The sequence below is a fragment of the Pezoporus flaviventris genome, unplaced genomic scaffold, assembly GCF_033815535.1.
Source record: "Pezoporus flaviventris isolate CSIRO_AGI_PZ_B2104156 unplaced genomic scaffold, CSIRO_AGI_Pfla_v1 ptg000150l, whole genome shotgun sequence".
NCBI classification, from domain to species: domain Eukaryota; kingdom Metazoa; phylum Chordata; class Aves; order Psittaciformes; family Psittacidae; genus Pezoporus; species Pezoporus flaviventris.
Genome location: NW_026892698.1, coordinates 25,719 through 43,317, shown reverse-complemented (window position 1 = coordinate 43,317; position 17,599 = coordinate 25,719). Strand labels below are relative to the sequence as shown.

The 17,599-nt window shown below is 36.4% G+C and overlaps 1 protein-coding gene across 37 annotated transcripts in view; it reads left to right on the top strand.

Moving 5' to 3' along the window:
- The window catches only part of PTPRD (protein tyrosine phosphatase receptor type D), a 601,423-nt gene that overhangs the window by 563,540 nt on the left and 20,284 nt on the right, over positions 1-17,599 (top strand). For all 37 annotated transcript variants that reach the window (XM_061479480.1, XM_061479517.1, XM_061479518.1 and 34 more), the window contains one exon: positions 134-288. In XM_061479480.1, coding sequence (XP_061335464.1) covers positions 134-288 — 155 coding nt within the window. The remainder of the gene's footprint in view (positions 1-133; positions 289-17,599) is intronic.

Sequence of the window (17,599 nt, the reverse complement as noted above, 5' to 3'; positions counted from 1 at the left end):
TTCTGGTTTTCTCTGGCCCCGAATGTGGTTTAAATACACTTTTCTGGTATAAATGCTTCTGCAGTTGTTTTGTTGAAAAATGCCAATATCACATCAAGTGGCAGTTTTGTCATTAATTTTTTTAATACCATAGAATGGTTCAAGTGAGAAAAGAGAAGTGAGGCAATTCCAGTTCACTGCCTGGCCTGACCATGGTGTTCCAGAACACCCAACACCGTTCTTAGCTTTCCTGCGACGAGTGAAGACCTGCAACCCACCTGATGCTGGACCTATGGTTGTACACTGCAGGTAATCTCAGAATTCCTTTCAGAGCATCTTATGTCAATATTACTGTTTTCTATTGCAGATAAAAAACCTCTCTTCTTTCAAAGAGACTTCTGTCAAAGATGATTGCATTTTAAATTCGCAACTTGAGAACAGCACTGCCAACTTGGATGGGCCAGAATTATTTAATTTGGTCTGTGCAAGAGGAATTCATTTTAGAACATGTAAAGGTCTGCAGGGAGAACGTCTACAGGGACAATACAATTATAGTTATGGCATTCAGAAGGTGGCATTAAAAAAGTTTTGCTTTAAAAACAATGTTGAAGAAAATGTGTTTTGAGCAATAAAACATCTTTTGAAATTATTACTTATATTGTGTATGAATGTAAAGAACATGAAACTTAAGGAAGATAAACGGCAACTTTTATTTACAGTAGGTAGAAACCTTACTGTGTTTTCAAATTTAAAGTACTAGGAGTAGGGAGAATGAAGAGATGGCCATTCTTTAGAAATCTTTGACGAGACAATCTTAAAATCATGCTTATAGCACTGTCAGAAGGCATGTGCCAGTTCTGATTGAAATAAGCTTTAAGATGGATCCTCTCATTCCAGGGCTGTGTAGTTATAGCTTGCATGGCTTACTCTGCTCCCCCTTTCAAAGCTAATGCCTAAGATCAGTGATTTTTGTGAGCTTTGTTTTGGGATACCATCAGTTAGTAAAGCAGAGAGCTACTAACTATTCACTTTCGCTGGAGCTACAGATGCTTAGTGTATTTGAAAAATAGCTTTGCTTTTGCCATCCAAAAACTGAGGAACAAGAATTACAAGGATTATGCACCCTTAGTTCTGGCTTCTTACTTATTGGTAAGCCAGCCACGGAAGCTGGTTTTTTTGAATATCTTCAAAGTAATTAAAAGAGGCTCTTGTAAGTAAGACAGGAAAAAAGTCAACCTGAAAACAAAATAATTACTTCAGTGTTAAAGGGCACACACTGTTTAGAAAATGTCAGAGGACATGGAATATAGACATTTAATGTTTATTGAAATACCAGGGTTAGGAATGGGAAATAAATATGAATAATAATTCATTTACACAGTTTGCTGAGTATTGCCTGAATGGAGACAGAACTTTCTGTACCTTTACAGGATTTTAAAACATTTTGAATATTGCCTAGAATTATAGATTACCTCAGCTTGAATTTCATCAGCTGACTCTGTATAGAGCATAACTGCAAATTGGATATGTTATGCTATAAATCAAAACCAAAATTAATAGAGGAAATGAATCCTCCCACTCTGTGAAGACTGTTAAATTACAAGAATGACCTAAATTATCTCAAATAAAAAAGATGAATCAAATTGTTGTTAAGTCATACAGCAAGGCATTGAAACAAATGAAATAAAACACAAAACCTGTTATTACTTAGCAATATTGATGAAATGCAAGGTCATTATTTCCTCTTTTTCATTGGTTATGCATGAAAATTTCTCTGAAAGTGGTGGTCAGGTGAGGTAATAAGATTTGATGCCTGTTGAAGGACTTTTTTTGAATTTCGTATTTATTTGTCAGTATTCTACAGCATGAATATTCTAGTCACAAATTTGTTGAAGCTTTTCACCTTATGTATAGCTTCTTGGGACTTTCAGATTTTAGGCATTTCACACAAGCTATCCTCTAAAATGTAGACTCCCACCTATTCTATTATTTTAATAAGCCTTTTGAGTCCCAATCCCAACAATTTGTCTATGAGCAGAATTAATGAAACCAAATTTCTTGAAAATTTACAGATTTATGTCTCTGGGCTTTTGGGTTGTTTTGTTTTCGTTATTTGTTTTGGGTTTTGTGGGGTTTTTTTTGTTTGTTTTGTTTATTGGGGTTTTTCTGTGTCTATGCATGTAGGAGCAAGGGCTGTTGACAGCCAAAAGTTCACGAATGTACTCATTAACTCGTAAGTGTTAATGTGCTGACTATCTAATTGGTAGACCAACAAGACTAAGTTACTGAAGTCTTTCTTACAGCAGTAATGTTAGTGTGGGTGTCTTGTTTTCAGATATATCGTAGCAACACTGTATTTTGAGACTTGTGTTGCCTTATCATTTTGAATTTGACATTATTAAACTGGTAAAAGAAAATCCAAACAAGAATGACAGAGCACCAGCACAATTTTGTTAAGCTAAAAGGTAACATGTTTCATTCAGCAATATGAAAAACTTTAATACTCTAGTTTGAAACTAAAGTCCCGGACATACTTGCACACTTCATTTCAAGCTCAGAAAAAAATTTCATTTTATGTTGAAACATAAATTTCATTTTATGTTTTGAATGTTACTTGCTTTCAGATTTTTCTTTAGTCTCCTCTCTGTTGTTCACTCTGTGAATGTCTTCATTCTTCTAATCTTCAGTCATTTCTTTTCTTCCTTTTTATTTTCTTTTTCTCTTCAGTGTCTGTATTAGAGAATTACTCTCATATTCTATTTCTGTCCTTTGATTCTGCTGTTTTTCAAATTCATTTCACTGGTTTTTACCATCTTGCTGAACAATTTCAATATGAAATAAGTTCCTACATGGAACTGTTTAGTATTTTCTCTGAAGAAAGATTGTTGTTCTAATGGTAACATTCTCCTGCCAGTTTTTGTCATGTCACCTTTCACTTCCTTCTGGTAGTCACCCTATTCCACTGAGATATCTGTTCTTGATAAAATTCTTGCTTTTCTTTCTTCCTTTGCTGGCTCCTAGTCTGCCACTGCAGCCTTTTAAAATAAGTCCCCTTTTCCTTGTTCTATATCTTATCTGTCACTGCCTCCCATTTTGTGTTCAGGACTCCCTAAGTCCCTTTTCATTAAAGTTCATGTACTACTATCACCCAGATAAGAAATGTATTTCAAACTTTCTTTGCTAGAGCAAAATAATATAATACAAGACCATATCTTGTATCCTTTACCAATGGTAGGCCGTTCTTTTCCAAGATACCCCACGGAAGGAATAATGAGTTTACTCCTCAGCAGGACATGGGATTTATAGTGGGGAGTGTAAAACAACTGAAACAACACTTATACCTTCTTTTGTGTTTCTTCCAGTACCTAAAAAACTGTCAGAACTCAGGAAATTCTCATAATGACATATTATAGAAGTATAAATATAAGGGGGTTTACTTTTAAAAAATTGGTAAGAAAGTAGGTACAAAGAAGCCATGGAAGCATATTTCTACAAAGCTTTTAAGCCATAAAAAATAAGGAATATGAAATCTAGCAAGCAACTCAGTACAGGGGGATGCTATTTATCTGTAGCATTTCTGAGAATTTAGCACAAAGTTTCTTACTACTCAAAAGCAGAGTTTCTTTTCACTTTTGATTCAGGTCAGCACCCAGTAAATGCAGCAGGAGCCTGACTAGATGAGGACCAAATGAAAGAGCCAGCTATCTGCATTTTGATCTTTAGACAGTAACCCCCTATTTACTCTGTATTTAAAAGCAGGTGTTTTAAGTGAAAGGTTTAGCCCAACATTTTCCTTACTGCATTCTCCAGATCTGCCTTAATATTGACAGTTGTCTTGCAGTCCACTTCACGTTAAGAGCGTATGAGGTTTTTCCAGTTTTCTTGGTGGTTTTGGGATATGGCTATATATCTTGTAGAGAATTGGGACCCCAGACCAGTTTGTATCAAACCTCAGTAGCTGATAAGCTAGTTCAATATCCTGTTCCTAGGAAATGGTTGTTGAGTGTATGAAGAATTTATTTAATAACTTCCAGTGTGCTTAGAAAACTTCTGAGGTAGAAAACAGTGATAACTGTAAAACTCACCCTATAAGCATTTGAATGCATTCTGTTCACAAAACAGTGACCAGAAAAAAAAAAGCAGTCTTAACTGGTGAAATTACTGTGAATGTAATAAAAGTATTACCATATTACCATTCAAAATTACTAGACTTTGTAAGGTATGTTCTGATAAACCCATGTTAAACAAATGCCAGTGGAAGTCTTCAAAAGAAGTTCTGTGTGATGAAAACAAAAATACAGAATTATATGATAAGAATTTATGATCACATTAGTAATTATTTGTTACTAATATCCATGCAGCAGACATCTTGCATGTTATTTGCACACCTACTTTTGCTAATTAACAGTTTGCTTGCCTTTGCATATTGAATCTGAATCTAATACAGAAGTCAAAAACATGCGGAGCATTTCATATGTACATTCTGTCAGCCAAAGCTCTTACCTCTGCAGAAAAGTTGGCAGATTTTTAAGCTGAAAAGGTAATTAAAATACAGATAAAGCTATTTTATTTTTAAGGAGAAAACAGATCATTGCTGAAAGGATTGTGAAGCACTAAATGTAATATCAAAGACTGATCTAAATGCAGATTTTTTAATTTACATAATCAGAAATTCTGGTAGGACTACCTGCATGAAAAAGGTGCAGTGGTAATAATATAAATGCATAATGCTTTTGCACATTTCTTTTTTTCCAAGGGAAAAAACCCATAGTTTACTCTCTATATCCACTTGGTTAGCAAATCAAGGTAAAGTTAAGTTTAGAAGTGTATTTGTTATGAACTGCCATGTTCCGTGATCCTTGCTTTAGTTACATTCTTCCAGCGACAGCAATATTGTTATTTTCAGTAGAGGAAAGCAGCTAAATACAAGATAAAGTTGCATGCAAAAAAAACTAATAACACAAAAGAAATTTAGCATTACCATCATTTTTGTAGATACTTTTCACGCTGTGTGCTCAAATGTTGACTTGTCTTATTTAGAACAAGTGTGGTGGGTAAAGTCTTCTTGTGTGAAGACAGTTTTTGTGGTGGGTAAAATCCATGATGCAGGTAGATGATTTCTCATTTACAGAATCTTACATTTTGTAAGACTGTATCCTCTCAGTCCCTTTGCACAGAAGTTGAGTAATATTCCAATCCAGCTGTTCTCTCCACACGATTTGCCCTATTTTGCAGAGCTGATCTAGAAAAAAGGGTTTATTTAGTGCAAAACTGCAGGCTTAAACCCCAGGATTCTGCATTGCTGAGACTGTAATGTGTGGTCTAATGATAGTGAGGAAAGCGCGCGTTTTTGTTTGAAGTTGGATTAGTTCAGGCAAACAGGTGCTAATCAGATCACAATAAAATAGCACCAGAGGGTGTTTGCAGCTTTAGCCGCTATGTTTTCAGAACATCACAGAAACTTCAGTAGTTGGTTGAGTAGCACTACATAAAAGCTTAACATGTAAACGCAATCCCATATGTTTGGATCTTTCTTTTTAATACCAGCTCCAAAGGGCATATCTTTAAGACACTTTGTGAAGTTTTGTCAGGTACTGTTAATGCTGCTATTGCAGATAAAAACTTGGATTTTTTGGAAAAATGTGACTTTTTTAGGTAAATACATCTCTGAGTATAGTAACATAACCATTTAATACAGTAAAAACAATTTTAAAAAGAAAACATAATGTAATCTTGTATTTCTTAAAGTAGAATACTTACCTAATTTTTGGTCATTTCAGAATGAAAAGTAAAATCAAAAATATATATACATGAGGCAATTATTTTCCAGTGGATTGTTTAATTCATCTCTGTATCATTTGAACCTCCCTACTGCTTTAACCACATGCCTCACAAGTGTTCATTTTCTAATCCTTGTAGTGAGTAGGTTGCAGATGACTGCCTATCCTTTTTCACAGGGAGGGGGGGTGGGGAAAAATCCCCCCAGTACATATTCAGAAATCTCTCAAATAAGATTGAAAAATACTAAAAGCTTCCTCATCCCTTCCATTTCTCTACCCTGAGAGCAACTCAGGATCTTTCCTAACTTTCCTGGACAGCTGAAGGCTCTGGAGAGGAAAAGATAGTAAAGGCATTTTAGTATGACAAGTATTTTGATATCACAAATATTCTAAACTTTCTTTGCTTTACCCACATGTCTTTATCAAGCAGCTGTTGGGTTGCTACTGTATATTAGACTATGCTGGGTATAATCTATGTAAAAAACACTGTAACACTATTTCTTCTCCACCTGTTAGTTGTAGGTCACCATATACCCTCATTAAGCCATCTACTTTCCCAAAGTCTTTGCTCACAATAACAAACAACAGAAGAAGGAGAAGGCTGTTGTTAAATTCTGTTCTTAAAATAATGCATAGAAGGTGACCCTGCTTAGGACATTATGTTCCTCTTAATGTAAAAATACAGCAATGAGTACATGTCTGTATTTTTCATTGTATTCTATTTGTAACTGATAGTCTGAGTGGGTGTCATTTCATTTCTACCTTTCCTCTTGGGAGTGACTTCATTTCTACATGTACCTTATACAAAGTACACCAAGGCTTACAGAGTTTGATGTTTTGGGACGCTGATCCCTGAGGAACTGGAAATGGATTCTCTTAATTTTGAAATTTTTGGATGGTTGTTCTGTCTTCATTTAGTTATTGAAATTACAGAGTCTACTGGAAAGTGAGAAAGAGTCTAGAAGGAAGGTTGATAAATGCTATTTGGCAGAAACAAAATGCTGATGTTCCATCAGCACAGTGATTGAGGCGGTCATCAAGTTGGGATTTGACTTCATATCACCATAAAAACTTTCCAGGTTCTGATAATTTATATTCCTAAAGCTTCACAGTTGAAAACCCTGGATGTTTTATACTCAATGTACAAGCTAATTACTCTGCTATGCTCATGCATATAGGCCAAAACAGAGTCTCTGGCAGTGTGCTGGTAGAGCCACTAACAAATGTGTAATGCTGGATTTTTTTTTCTGTTTCACATTTGAGTGTCTTTAGTTAGGATTATCTTGATTGAAAACATGCAGGTTATCTTCCTCAACTGATCACTCTTTAAATGAAGGGCAGTTTGGCTCTTATTAACTTAACTTGTTTCTTTAAATTTAGGTGCTCATATACAAAAACCTGGAATTATGAACATGACAAGGGTTACCATACAATAGTCATTGTGACAGTGTGCAGGGTCCTTAAAGATTGGCTGGGGTACCTTGATATTTTTAGTTTGAATAGAAAAATGCTGTGCTACATTATCTAGAAAATCCTCCATGAGCTGCCAGACACCAGCAAACTGATGCTGATCCACTTTCAAGTTTTCTCTAAACCAGTTCTGCACAGTGAAAACCCTTTCCTAAAACCTGAACTGAAGCTGCTGTATATACAGTATATGCTTCCTTTTTTGTAAGCATCAAAAGGTATCACTGGAACCACTATTAAAAATTCAAGGCATACAAAAAACAAGTATGATTCTATGATTCTATTTCTTCATGCAGGTTCAAATAATGGAAAATACCTACTTGTGGTCTTTTTGATTAAACCAGTCCAATGTGTATAAAGCCATCTTTGGCTGGCACTTAGCCTGTGGTTTAGGGGATTATACCCTCACTGATGTAACTTAGGGCACGATTATCTTTTGAAATCCTAAAAAGATGCTGTGACTGCATAGGGCAAGATTTTGTTTCTGGTAGAAGTCAGAAATCCGTAAAGGATCATAGTGAATACTATTACTAGATATAATTAGTGGTCTATCTGGGCCTGACTCTGACAATGGCAAATGTCAAAACTTTTAGGGGAAAGTATGGAACTCCAGTGTCAACAATTATTTCAATAAAGTTTCCTTGCAAGCAGCAAGCAGTTAGTGACTAGTATAGCCCTACTTCGTGAGGATTTAAATTCTTTTCCGTGGTTATTTCTTTACCTGCCTAGAGAAACTGGTGGATATCTCATTGTTCATATTCATGATTGTACATATATGCACATATGTACACATTTTAAAGAACTAAAACAGTCTTATCTTTGAGTTTTTTCTTGTCGAAGTATTATTCTCTGACAAGTAGTTTCACACATTATGTAAGAAGCTACCTATTTACTGCTTTAAACGTGTCTGCTCATTTCACTGAATGTTTTTAGGTAAAGAGGAGAAGAAAGAAAGGCAAAAACATTTTTAACACTGTTTATTGTTTTACATGTCTACAACTTTCACTTGTCTTCATCCATCATAGCAAACTAGGATAGCAAAATATCCCAAACTGCTTTAGCACTTACCATGTAGAGAGAATTGGAAGGGAATCCTCACATCCCTAGTCTTTTGGCTGGCTATCTCTGCTCCCTTGCTTGTTACATACCCTTTTCTGTAGCCTTAGTAACAATAACTACTCCACAGTTTTCTTAACTTTTTAGTAAGAGGTAAGGAAGCAAAAACAGTTCCATAATTATGGCACATTTTCTTGCTAAAAGTTGTCTGGTGGATGTATTGAGGCCTAACTTGGATTCGGGCAGCAAATGGTTTCAGTTGAGCAGGTCTGGAGACTGATGGCTTTTCACTCAGTGAAATAACCTGCCCCTTATTAAAATGTAAAAAATTTCTGTAGGTTTTTTTTTTTTAACAGAAACCATCCCTTTTCCATGTGTTATCTGAAATTAAAAATATGTTGGTGCTGATAATTATTTCCATATGTATATTATCATGTCCTACAAGGCCTGTAATTTCCTTTGACCTAAGCTGTAGTTTGATACATTATTTGATCAGCACTCTTAGTGAGTCATTTTATACATACGTATTTAGTTAATTGGTTATTTTTCTCCCCGCCCATGTTTGTATATAATATACTCTACAAAGGAAAAGGAAATCTGACTGCTTGCAGCTGAGTCTAGTAAAAGAGCAATTAGGTTCTATCAGAGCCAGCAGCTGTCCATAATGAGTTCTGAATTAAAATTATGAGTGAAGAAAAGAATCCAGCCATCTGCAGGAAATGTGAAAATATTTTTATAACCCAATAGCCAAATTCTGGAAATGGGTATCTCTGAGATTTCCCAGCTGTACCTACAGTAAATTCCAGAATATTGCTGGACACACTGTATACTGGAACACATTGCATCAACTTGGCTATCCAGTGTGTTTGGCTAACTTCTAACAGGCTGTATTTTTATCTAAAGTAATCAGCATGAAAGCTTTTTTAAATCATCTCCCTGTGTCTCTAGAACTAAAATGCAGCTTTAAAAATAGAATCATAGAATAGTTAGGGTTGGAAAGGACCTTAAGATCATCTAGTTCCAGCCCTCCTGCCATGGGCAGGGACACCTCCCACAAAACCATGCTACACAAGGCTATGTCAAGCCTGGCCTTGAACACCTCCGGGTGTTCATAGTCCTGTTATCTTTTTGTGGAGGCTTTCTGACAAGTATTCTGTCCATAATATTAATCTTTCTTTGCTTTTCCTACTTTTATAGACTTACTTCGGGGTCTCATCACTTATTATCAGATTTTGCAATGAGTGTTGTCCCAAGTGAATCCTATTGCAGTGCCTTATTGTTTGTTGGGTTTTTTTGTTTGTTTTTCCTTTGTCACTTGAATTTTAAAAACATTTTTCAGTTGTTTAAAAATTATTATGAGGCTATCCAAGCTCATTTTACCGCTACTTTGAAACTTCTACATCAAAGCCCCCATGATTTTCATTACGTGATTAAGCAAAGTGAAATGCTTAGTGGTATTAATCTATCACAATCTGACTTTCCACACCATTATGGAGAATTCACGCTGGTATGACTGCTGAGGTTAAAGAAAAGAAATATCCGAAGTAGCACCAGTACCGAAGCTCTTCAGCTGTCAGTGGAGTATCGTCAGACAAATTGATAAGGGTGTTTATTCTTTTCACCACTTGGTCTAAGAAAACAGAAGCCTAGCAAGAACTTTGCTATGAACTCATCAGAGAAGCCTCAGGGTTTTATGCTCTGTTTTCTCTGTAAAATCTCACTACATTATTAGCATATTGCAGCCACTTCAGTTTGAACCAAATCTGAAGTGGGAAGATAACATTTGTTTTATTTTCTGAATGTATCCTATAGATACATTAGTTCTCTGTGGGAAAAAAAAAAAAAAAAGAGGCGTCTTGAGATGGACGTCAAAAAAAGGTTTGCTATACAAAAGTCCTGTCAGCTTCAAGCTTGAGGACTAATTTATGCTTATTTCTGAGTTTCCAAAAGAGGAGAGAAATAATAAGTAAATAAAAAAATAAATAAATATAAATACATAAAAGTTTTGTAGACAGATACCTGTGAACAGTACACAATACATTTGAACTGTTATTGGTACTGAAAAATAAAAAAACCTAACATGAGCTGTGGAGGCCTGGTATTATGTCTTTTTAGCTTTGTACTTAACAAATGAAATATTGTGTCTAGATGACAGTCTGGAACCTCATCACTGTTCTATCAGTCTAAACCCCAAGTATAACAAATGGCATATGGTAGTGTTCTGACTTCAGAAGCAGAGATCATGAAGGCAGCTGGTGTTAAGAAAAGAAACCAGCTGTTGACCACAATAGGTATACAAATACCTAGAGTCAGGGAGGGCTCCAGAACAACTCTGAAACTGAGAAACACCTCAGTGTTCAGCAGGTACTTTCAAGGTCATCCTGCTACCCAGCTCTGCAGAACACATTTCTTCCCACCTTCTTTAATTCATTTTCAGGTAGCATCAGTTCACCTTTCTACTTCCAACACAGATAGGGTAATAGCTCTCCTACATACTCCACATGAAAATGTAATTAAAGCACAGAAATATGCAAAACTACAAAACAACTCCTCAAAACATTCCACTCTGAGAATGCAAAACAGGTTGAAATGCAAAGAAAGCAAGGAAGTAGCAGCGAGCAGTGTAATTTCTGCTCATTGACTTGTTTGCTTTGCTGTAATTTCAATTCTGTTTATTGATGATAGGATCACCATGTACTTCCTCTCATAAATTACTCACAAGTATCATTTTCTGTATTTACTACAACTGTTCATGCATAGATCTGTCTTTAAGGTAACAAGTCACAGTAAGTTGTGTGTTTTAAAATTAACCTCAAAATGCATTTTTCTAAACTCTATTTCACTAAATTTTATTTCAGTAAATTAAAATAGGTCTTTCTTAAGTGGATTGCATAATGACAAGAATGCTTTGTGAATGCATTGTACAGTACAAAGAATGTAAAATGTACACTGAAACTCAACAATCTCACAGAGTAGATATCTCTTGGGAAGTTACTGTTAGATGCTAAATAGAGAATGCAGTACACTGAATATGTAAGATTGTATTGAGAGAAGTCGGAAAATAAGGAGGATAACTGACAACTGGATTAAATAAAAAATCACAGAAAATAGTTGTGCACAGATAAAACAGTGCAGAGAAATACAATTTATTCTAATGTATTTTCTTTATGTATCTAGTTGAAGAAATCAGGTGATAACCATGATTTACAGTCAGGTATATATATATATAAAAATCCTCTATGAAAAGCAGGATTATATCACATATTGCTATATAAAATCAACAATCAACTCTGAAGGAAAAACAAGGTAAGAAACAGAAGCAGTATGAAATAGGGTCAATAAACTTTTCAGTTGTCGTATAATTTCTGCTATATTTCATTTTACATGCAGAACAATGAGAGGTTTGGTTGTTGGATTTTTTTTTCCACCCAACAATTCATGATTTCAGAAAAGAAACAGGCAGAGGTACTCTGATATTCTGTCTCTTTTAAGGAAGAGAAACATGTCTCAGAAATAGTTCTCTCCCTTTTCAATCTCATAGTTCCTAAGTGTCAGAAAAGACAGAAGTATTGATAGAAAGGCAGGGGCCTTGAAGATCTGATTAGTAGATGAGGCAGGGGGTGGATGAGGGGAAAGGAATGGAATGGTGGTGCTTTCTTTTAAGTGTGTGGGACCATGAGACCAAATTTAGACAGGGCTTTTAAGCTTCTTTCCCATGACATGTCTAGAATCTTATTTCCATAGATATCCAAATTCCAGTCTAATAAAAAGATTTCTGTAGAAGATGTTGTGTCTGTAACTTGTTGGTTAATAACCCTTAATGGATCCTTTACTCCATGGTATTTTGTAACAATGAGTGTCACAATTTAATGACGTACTACAGGAAAAGCAACTTCCTGTTTGTTCTAAATTTCCTGTCTCATCATTTCGTGATCCTATTTCTTGCGTTGCAGGCAAAAGATGAATAGTCATTTCCTTTTCAACTCCTCCACATAGAACGAGTTTATGCTGTTCTTTCATATCTTCCTTTCTCTTGAGTCTTCTCTGCTCCAAGCTGAATTATGTAGTGTGTTTAACCTCCCCTTTATACACTGTCATCCTCTTTGGTATGTTCTTCAACCTTACAGTTTCTCTACTATTCTTGATATGGGCCACATTGCTTGATGTTGAGGTGAATGCAAGGGCAGCCTTTTGGCATGCAGAATGGCCTCAGAATGGCATTGAGGGGAAAATCCACAGAATCCTTCTGTAAGTAGTGGATCCTTAGGGTGGTGAGTGAATGAATGAGTGTAAAAGTGAATAAAGATTATCAGACAAAATCCTTCAAATTAGTTCTACAGAAACCTCCGAAATGTAATTGCAGTGCAAAAATGTAACTTCAGGTAAACAGTTGTCACATTTTCAGTGTGCTCAGAAACTGCCTCTAATGTAGTTCAACATGGTATATATTTCTCCACTGCTAAAATAATTTACTAATCATGCAAAGTATTTCTAATACTTCTGAGCTGTCAGCTAGTGAAATTGCTGTTTACATTTGCACATCCACACCACATTCCTGCATTGCTTTGAAGCTGTATAGGAGTCTTGCATTTGTGTAAAGTTGTAGCTCATGAAAGACCTCAATTTAAAGTCTGGTGAGAGGATTTGAATTCCTGTAGTGGAATATTTTTGTTAGAAGCGTCAAAAAGTTTTTTTGTTTGTTTTGTTGGACATTACTAGTGCTACACCTTTATCCTGCATTGAAAACTCAGCTTTTCAAGTTATTTCATAAATAATTATTCCCTTTACATGCGATTTGTTGCAGAAAATTTCTGGAGTCTTGATTCTGTGTATTTAATATTTTGAGAGTTTATTTATGTTCATCATAAAATTTGCTAAGACAGCTTCTTGTGTTTGATCTCTCCAGAACTGAATTTAGGATTAGAAGAACAAACTTACTTCCTGAACATTATTACACTTCTGCTATCAAATATTATTAAAAAAAAAAAAATTGGGCTTAAAACTGGAGCTGTTATATTTGAAGAATTTATGATAATGCTAGAATTCTGAGAACGTATGGACTGAAAGTAAAAGCTTTATAAAGCTCTGTAAATGAAGAAATAGCTGAGGCTGACTTTCTATATGTGAGTCTCTTATGCTTTTGCCAGCTATCTGGAAACTACAGGGAACTTTAGGCAGAGCTTTATCTACTTGCAGTGAAACATCCAATTTTCAGATTTTTTTTTTCCCTTGTTCATTTTAAGAAGCTTTGTGTGACTTCAGTGGCAAAAGTGGTTGCCTTCATGCATAGTATAGAGATGAAGAAAATGGCTAAAGTTTTTTAGTGAAGCAGTACACCTAAAAATGTTTTGTATACCACACCTAATTGCTGCTATCCAACCATAACCACAATGAGAGTAAAAGAAAGTCATTGTACACTTGCAGATCAGTTCTCAAAGGTCCCTTTTAAGCCAGTACCAGAATTTTTGAAGCAGTCTGGTAACAGTAATATAACCCCCATTTTCAAGAAGGGGAAAATGGATGACCCTGGGAACTAGAGACCAGTCAGTCTCACCTCTGTGCCTGGCAAAATCTTGGAGCAGATTCCCTTGGAAGCATGCTAAGGCACATGAAAAACAACAAGGTTCTTGGTGACAGCCAGCATGGCTTCACTAAGGGGAAATCCTGCCTTACCAATTTGGTGGCCTTCTATGATGGGGCTACAGAACTGATGGACAGGGGTAGAGCAGTTGATGTCACCTACCTGGACTTGTGCAAAGCGCTCAACACTGTCCCACATGACATCCTTGTCTCTAAATTGGAGAGACATCAATTTGATGGATGGACCACTCGGTGGATAAAGAACTGGCTGAATGGCTGCACACAAAGAGTTGTGGGCAACGGCTCCCTGTCCAGCTGGAGACCTGTAACAAATTGTGTCCCTCAGGGCTTGGTGATGGGACCTGCCTTGTTCAACATCTTTGTCGCTGACATGGACAGTGGGATTGAGTGCGCCCTCAGCAGGTTTGCCAATGACACCAAGCTGTGTGGTTTGGTTGATACACTGGAGGGAAGGAATACCATCCAGAGTGACCTCGACACGCTTGTGAGGTGGGCTGATGCCAACCTCATGAAGTTTAACCATGCCAAGTTCAAGGCCCTACACCTGAGTCAGAGCAAGCCTAGGCACAGCTACAGGTTGGGCAAAGAAGAGAGTCAGAGCAGACCTGAGGAGAAAGGCTTGGGGGTGTTGGTCGACGAGAAAATGAACATGAGCCGGCTTCAGTGTGCGCTTGCAGCCCAGAAAGCCAACCATATCCTGGGCTGCATCAAAAGGAGCGTGACCAGGAGATGGAAGGAGGTGATCCTGCCCCTCTACTCTGCTCTCGTGGGACCTCACTTGGAGTATTGTGTGCAGTTCTGGTGTCCTCAACATAAAAAGGACATGGAACTGTTGGAATAAGTCCAGAGGAGGGCCACGAGGATGATCAGGGGGCTGGAGTAGCTCCCATATGAAGATAGGCTGAGAAAGTTGGGGGCTGTTCATCCTGGAGAAGAGAAGGCTGCATGGAGACCTCCTAGCAGCCTTCCAGTATCTGAAGGGGGCCTATAGGGATGCTGGGGAGGGACTCTTCATTAGGGACTGTAGTGACAGGACAAGGGGTAACGGGTTAAAACTTAAACAGGGGAAGTTTAGATTGGATATGAGGAGGAAATTTTTTCCTGTGAGGGTGGTGAGGCATTGGAATAAGCTGCCCAAGGAAGTTGTGAATTCTCCATCCCTGGCAGTGTTCAAGGCCCGGCTGGACATAGTTTAGTGTGAGGTGTGCCTGCCTATGGCAGGGGGGTTGGAACTAGATGATCGTAAATTCCTTTGCAACCCAAACTATTCTGTAATTCTATGATTTTATGATCTCTTCTAAAATGGAATTTGAAATTCCATTAGTTTCTCTTCGCAGAAGGTCTTGCTATTTCAGTCAGATGTATCCCTTCAGTGCTGATGTTCAGTAGTTTCATAAGAGTCATTTTTGCTCCTTCCTGGATAGAAGGGAGATTTTCAACTGTGTTCTATTTTCCTAAGAGGAAAAGGAGAGAATACTATAAATATTGCCCTTATCATAACTACTGCAGAATTTCTGTGGGGTTGGAATCTAATTAATCATACTAAGTTCCTCAATAAAAATCTAGCATTTTTATATTTTTCCCATATCGCAAGCAGTTTTATGAACTTCCAGTTCATAAATGCAAGCTTCATTCAGTCTGAAATTGTAATATTCAATAGAATTTTCCCCTGATAAGAGTCACAAACGTCCTAAATGATTTTTGGTCTGTATTTTACTGTCTATGCTTCCAATTAAATGATCTGTGAATACTGGAAATTACACTGCCTTCCTTTGCCAAAGCACTGAAGTATCAGTAAAGGGTCATCATTTAAACAGCTACAAATTAATCACAAAAGCCAACCTTTAACACATCCATGCAGTGATTTTAATGTGAAATGGTCCCCTTATGCCTCTTAATTTTTCTTTTTCTGAATTGCAGCTGTATTGCATCACAGGACATTAAACGTGTTTCAGCTCATGGGACTGAGTCAGTCATGTTTTTAGAAATTGAAAACAAATGTTATATTAGGATGAATGATACTATTTGAAGCAATAACTGTTTCCTAGTAAGCATGCCTATTAAATAGATTGGTTAGGTTTTCAGCTTGTAAACATAACAGTATCTTTCACTAGCTCAAGTGATGTTTGAAAAGAGCAACAAAGATGCAAAACAAAAGGGAAGGAAAGCCCATAACAAATTTAGAATTATTTTGTGAAATTATTCTCATTAGCTGAATTATTTTATTAGAAAGTAAATAGGAAAATTTTTTTATGTAACTGTGGCTTATTAGTGAGTATTCAAACTGCATGGTTTATGAGCAGTGTACCAGTACCATGTTAAGTGTGTATGATAGCAGAAGAGAAGGAGAAACAGGGGATAAAGATAGGAGAGTTTCTTGCTCTTGTATAGGAAGCTGTTGGAGTTTGAAGTTTGAAGGCATGTGGGGACAAAGAGGAAGGAAGTTAAAATATTCATAGCACTGGTTCAATTTTTACCTGGAAACCAAAAAGAGTAAAGTCTTAGACACATTATTCATTTATAATTGGCAGAGTTGGAATGTCCTGAACACTTCAAGGTAGTAAAATATCTTGCTGGATAAAATAATCTGTAGAGGAGTTTGTCAGGAGCCAGCTGGATCCAAACGCCTCAATAAATGTAATGTCAGCCCCTCCATCCTTATTGTGATAACATTGGTGCTTAGTAATGTTCTCTGGTCTGGTATCATGATCTTCACCACCTCTGCATAAGCCTGTAAACTACTAATTATATTCTGAAAGAATATCATATACCATTATAAACACAGTTCTGAAACATTAATTCATTAATATATGGTAGGAAAGAGAACCATGTTCTAAACTGCTGAGAACATCTGCACTGTCAAACCTTCGCATTTCTCACTTGGCTAGACTAGTTAAGCTCATAAAACTGAATGTGAAGAGATATTGTTTGAGGAGTGGTTTAAACATTATATAAACCAGTCTGAGACAAAAATGTGTGCTACTTGTGATTTCTTTGCAATCAGGAAAAAAAAGCAATAGTTGAGTTTTTCTTCATGATTATTACCAACTTTAAGGTCACTCAGATTTCCTGGAATGCAGAGTTTTTATTATACAGGGCAAATGAATTTCCATTTAGCTAGGATAGCCATAATTTAAATTGTATATTTTCTTTCTCTGCAACTCCCATTGATCAATATCATTGACTGGTAAGTTTTCTTAAGCTTAGAATATCGACTAATTCTTGTCCAAGTGGCATCTAAGAAAGCTGAGATTGATGTATTTGGTCTGGTAGCAGACGTCCTCAGCTGTTTGAAGGGGATCTGCTTCTAGGAAGAGAAACTGGTGGCAAGACTACATAATTAACAATAAGTAAATATGGAATCATAGAAACCAAACTTAGATATTGTGAGACTAAAACATCTTTCTGCTCTGTACTTACTTTTGACTTGGTTGTAAGTAAATGCAGTTTGCTTGTAACTGGCAAACATTCTTAAAAGAATCATGCAAGAAATAAAGGTTAGCCTTAATTACTGATTTCAGAATGGACCAATGATTTTTAATATCTCAGGAAGATAAGAAACAGTGAGAAGATCTTGGGATTTATATATTGCTGTCTAGGAGCTAGGTTGTTTCTTTCTTTTTATCTCTTTCTAACAAATGGCAGGTTTTGGTGTTCTTGAATATCCTTAGCTTGGATAGTATCAGTATGTTGACAGTTTGAACATTTATAGTTTA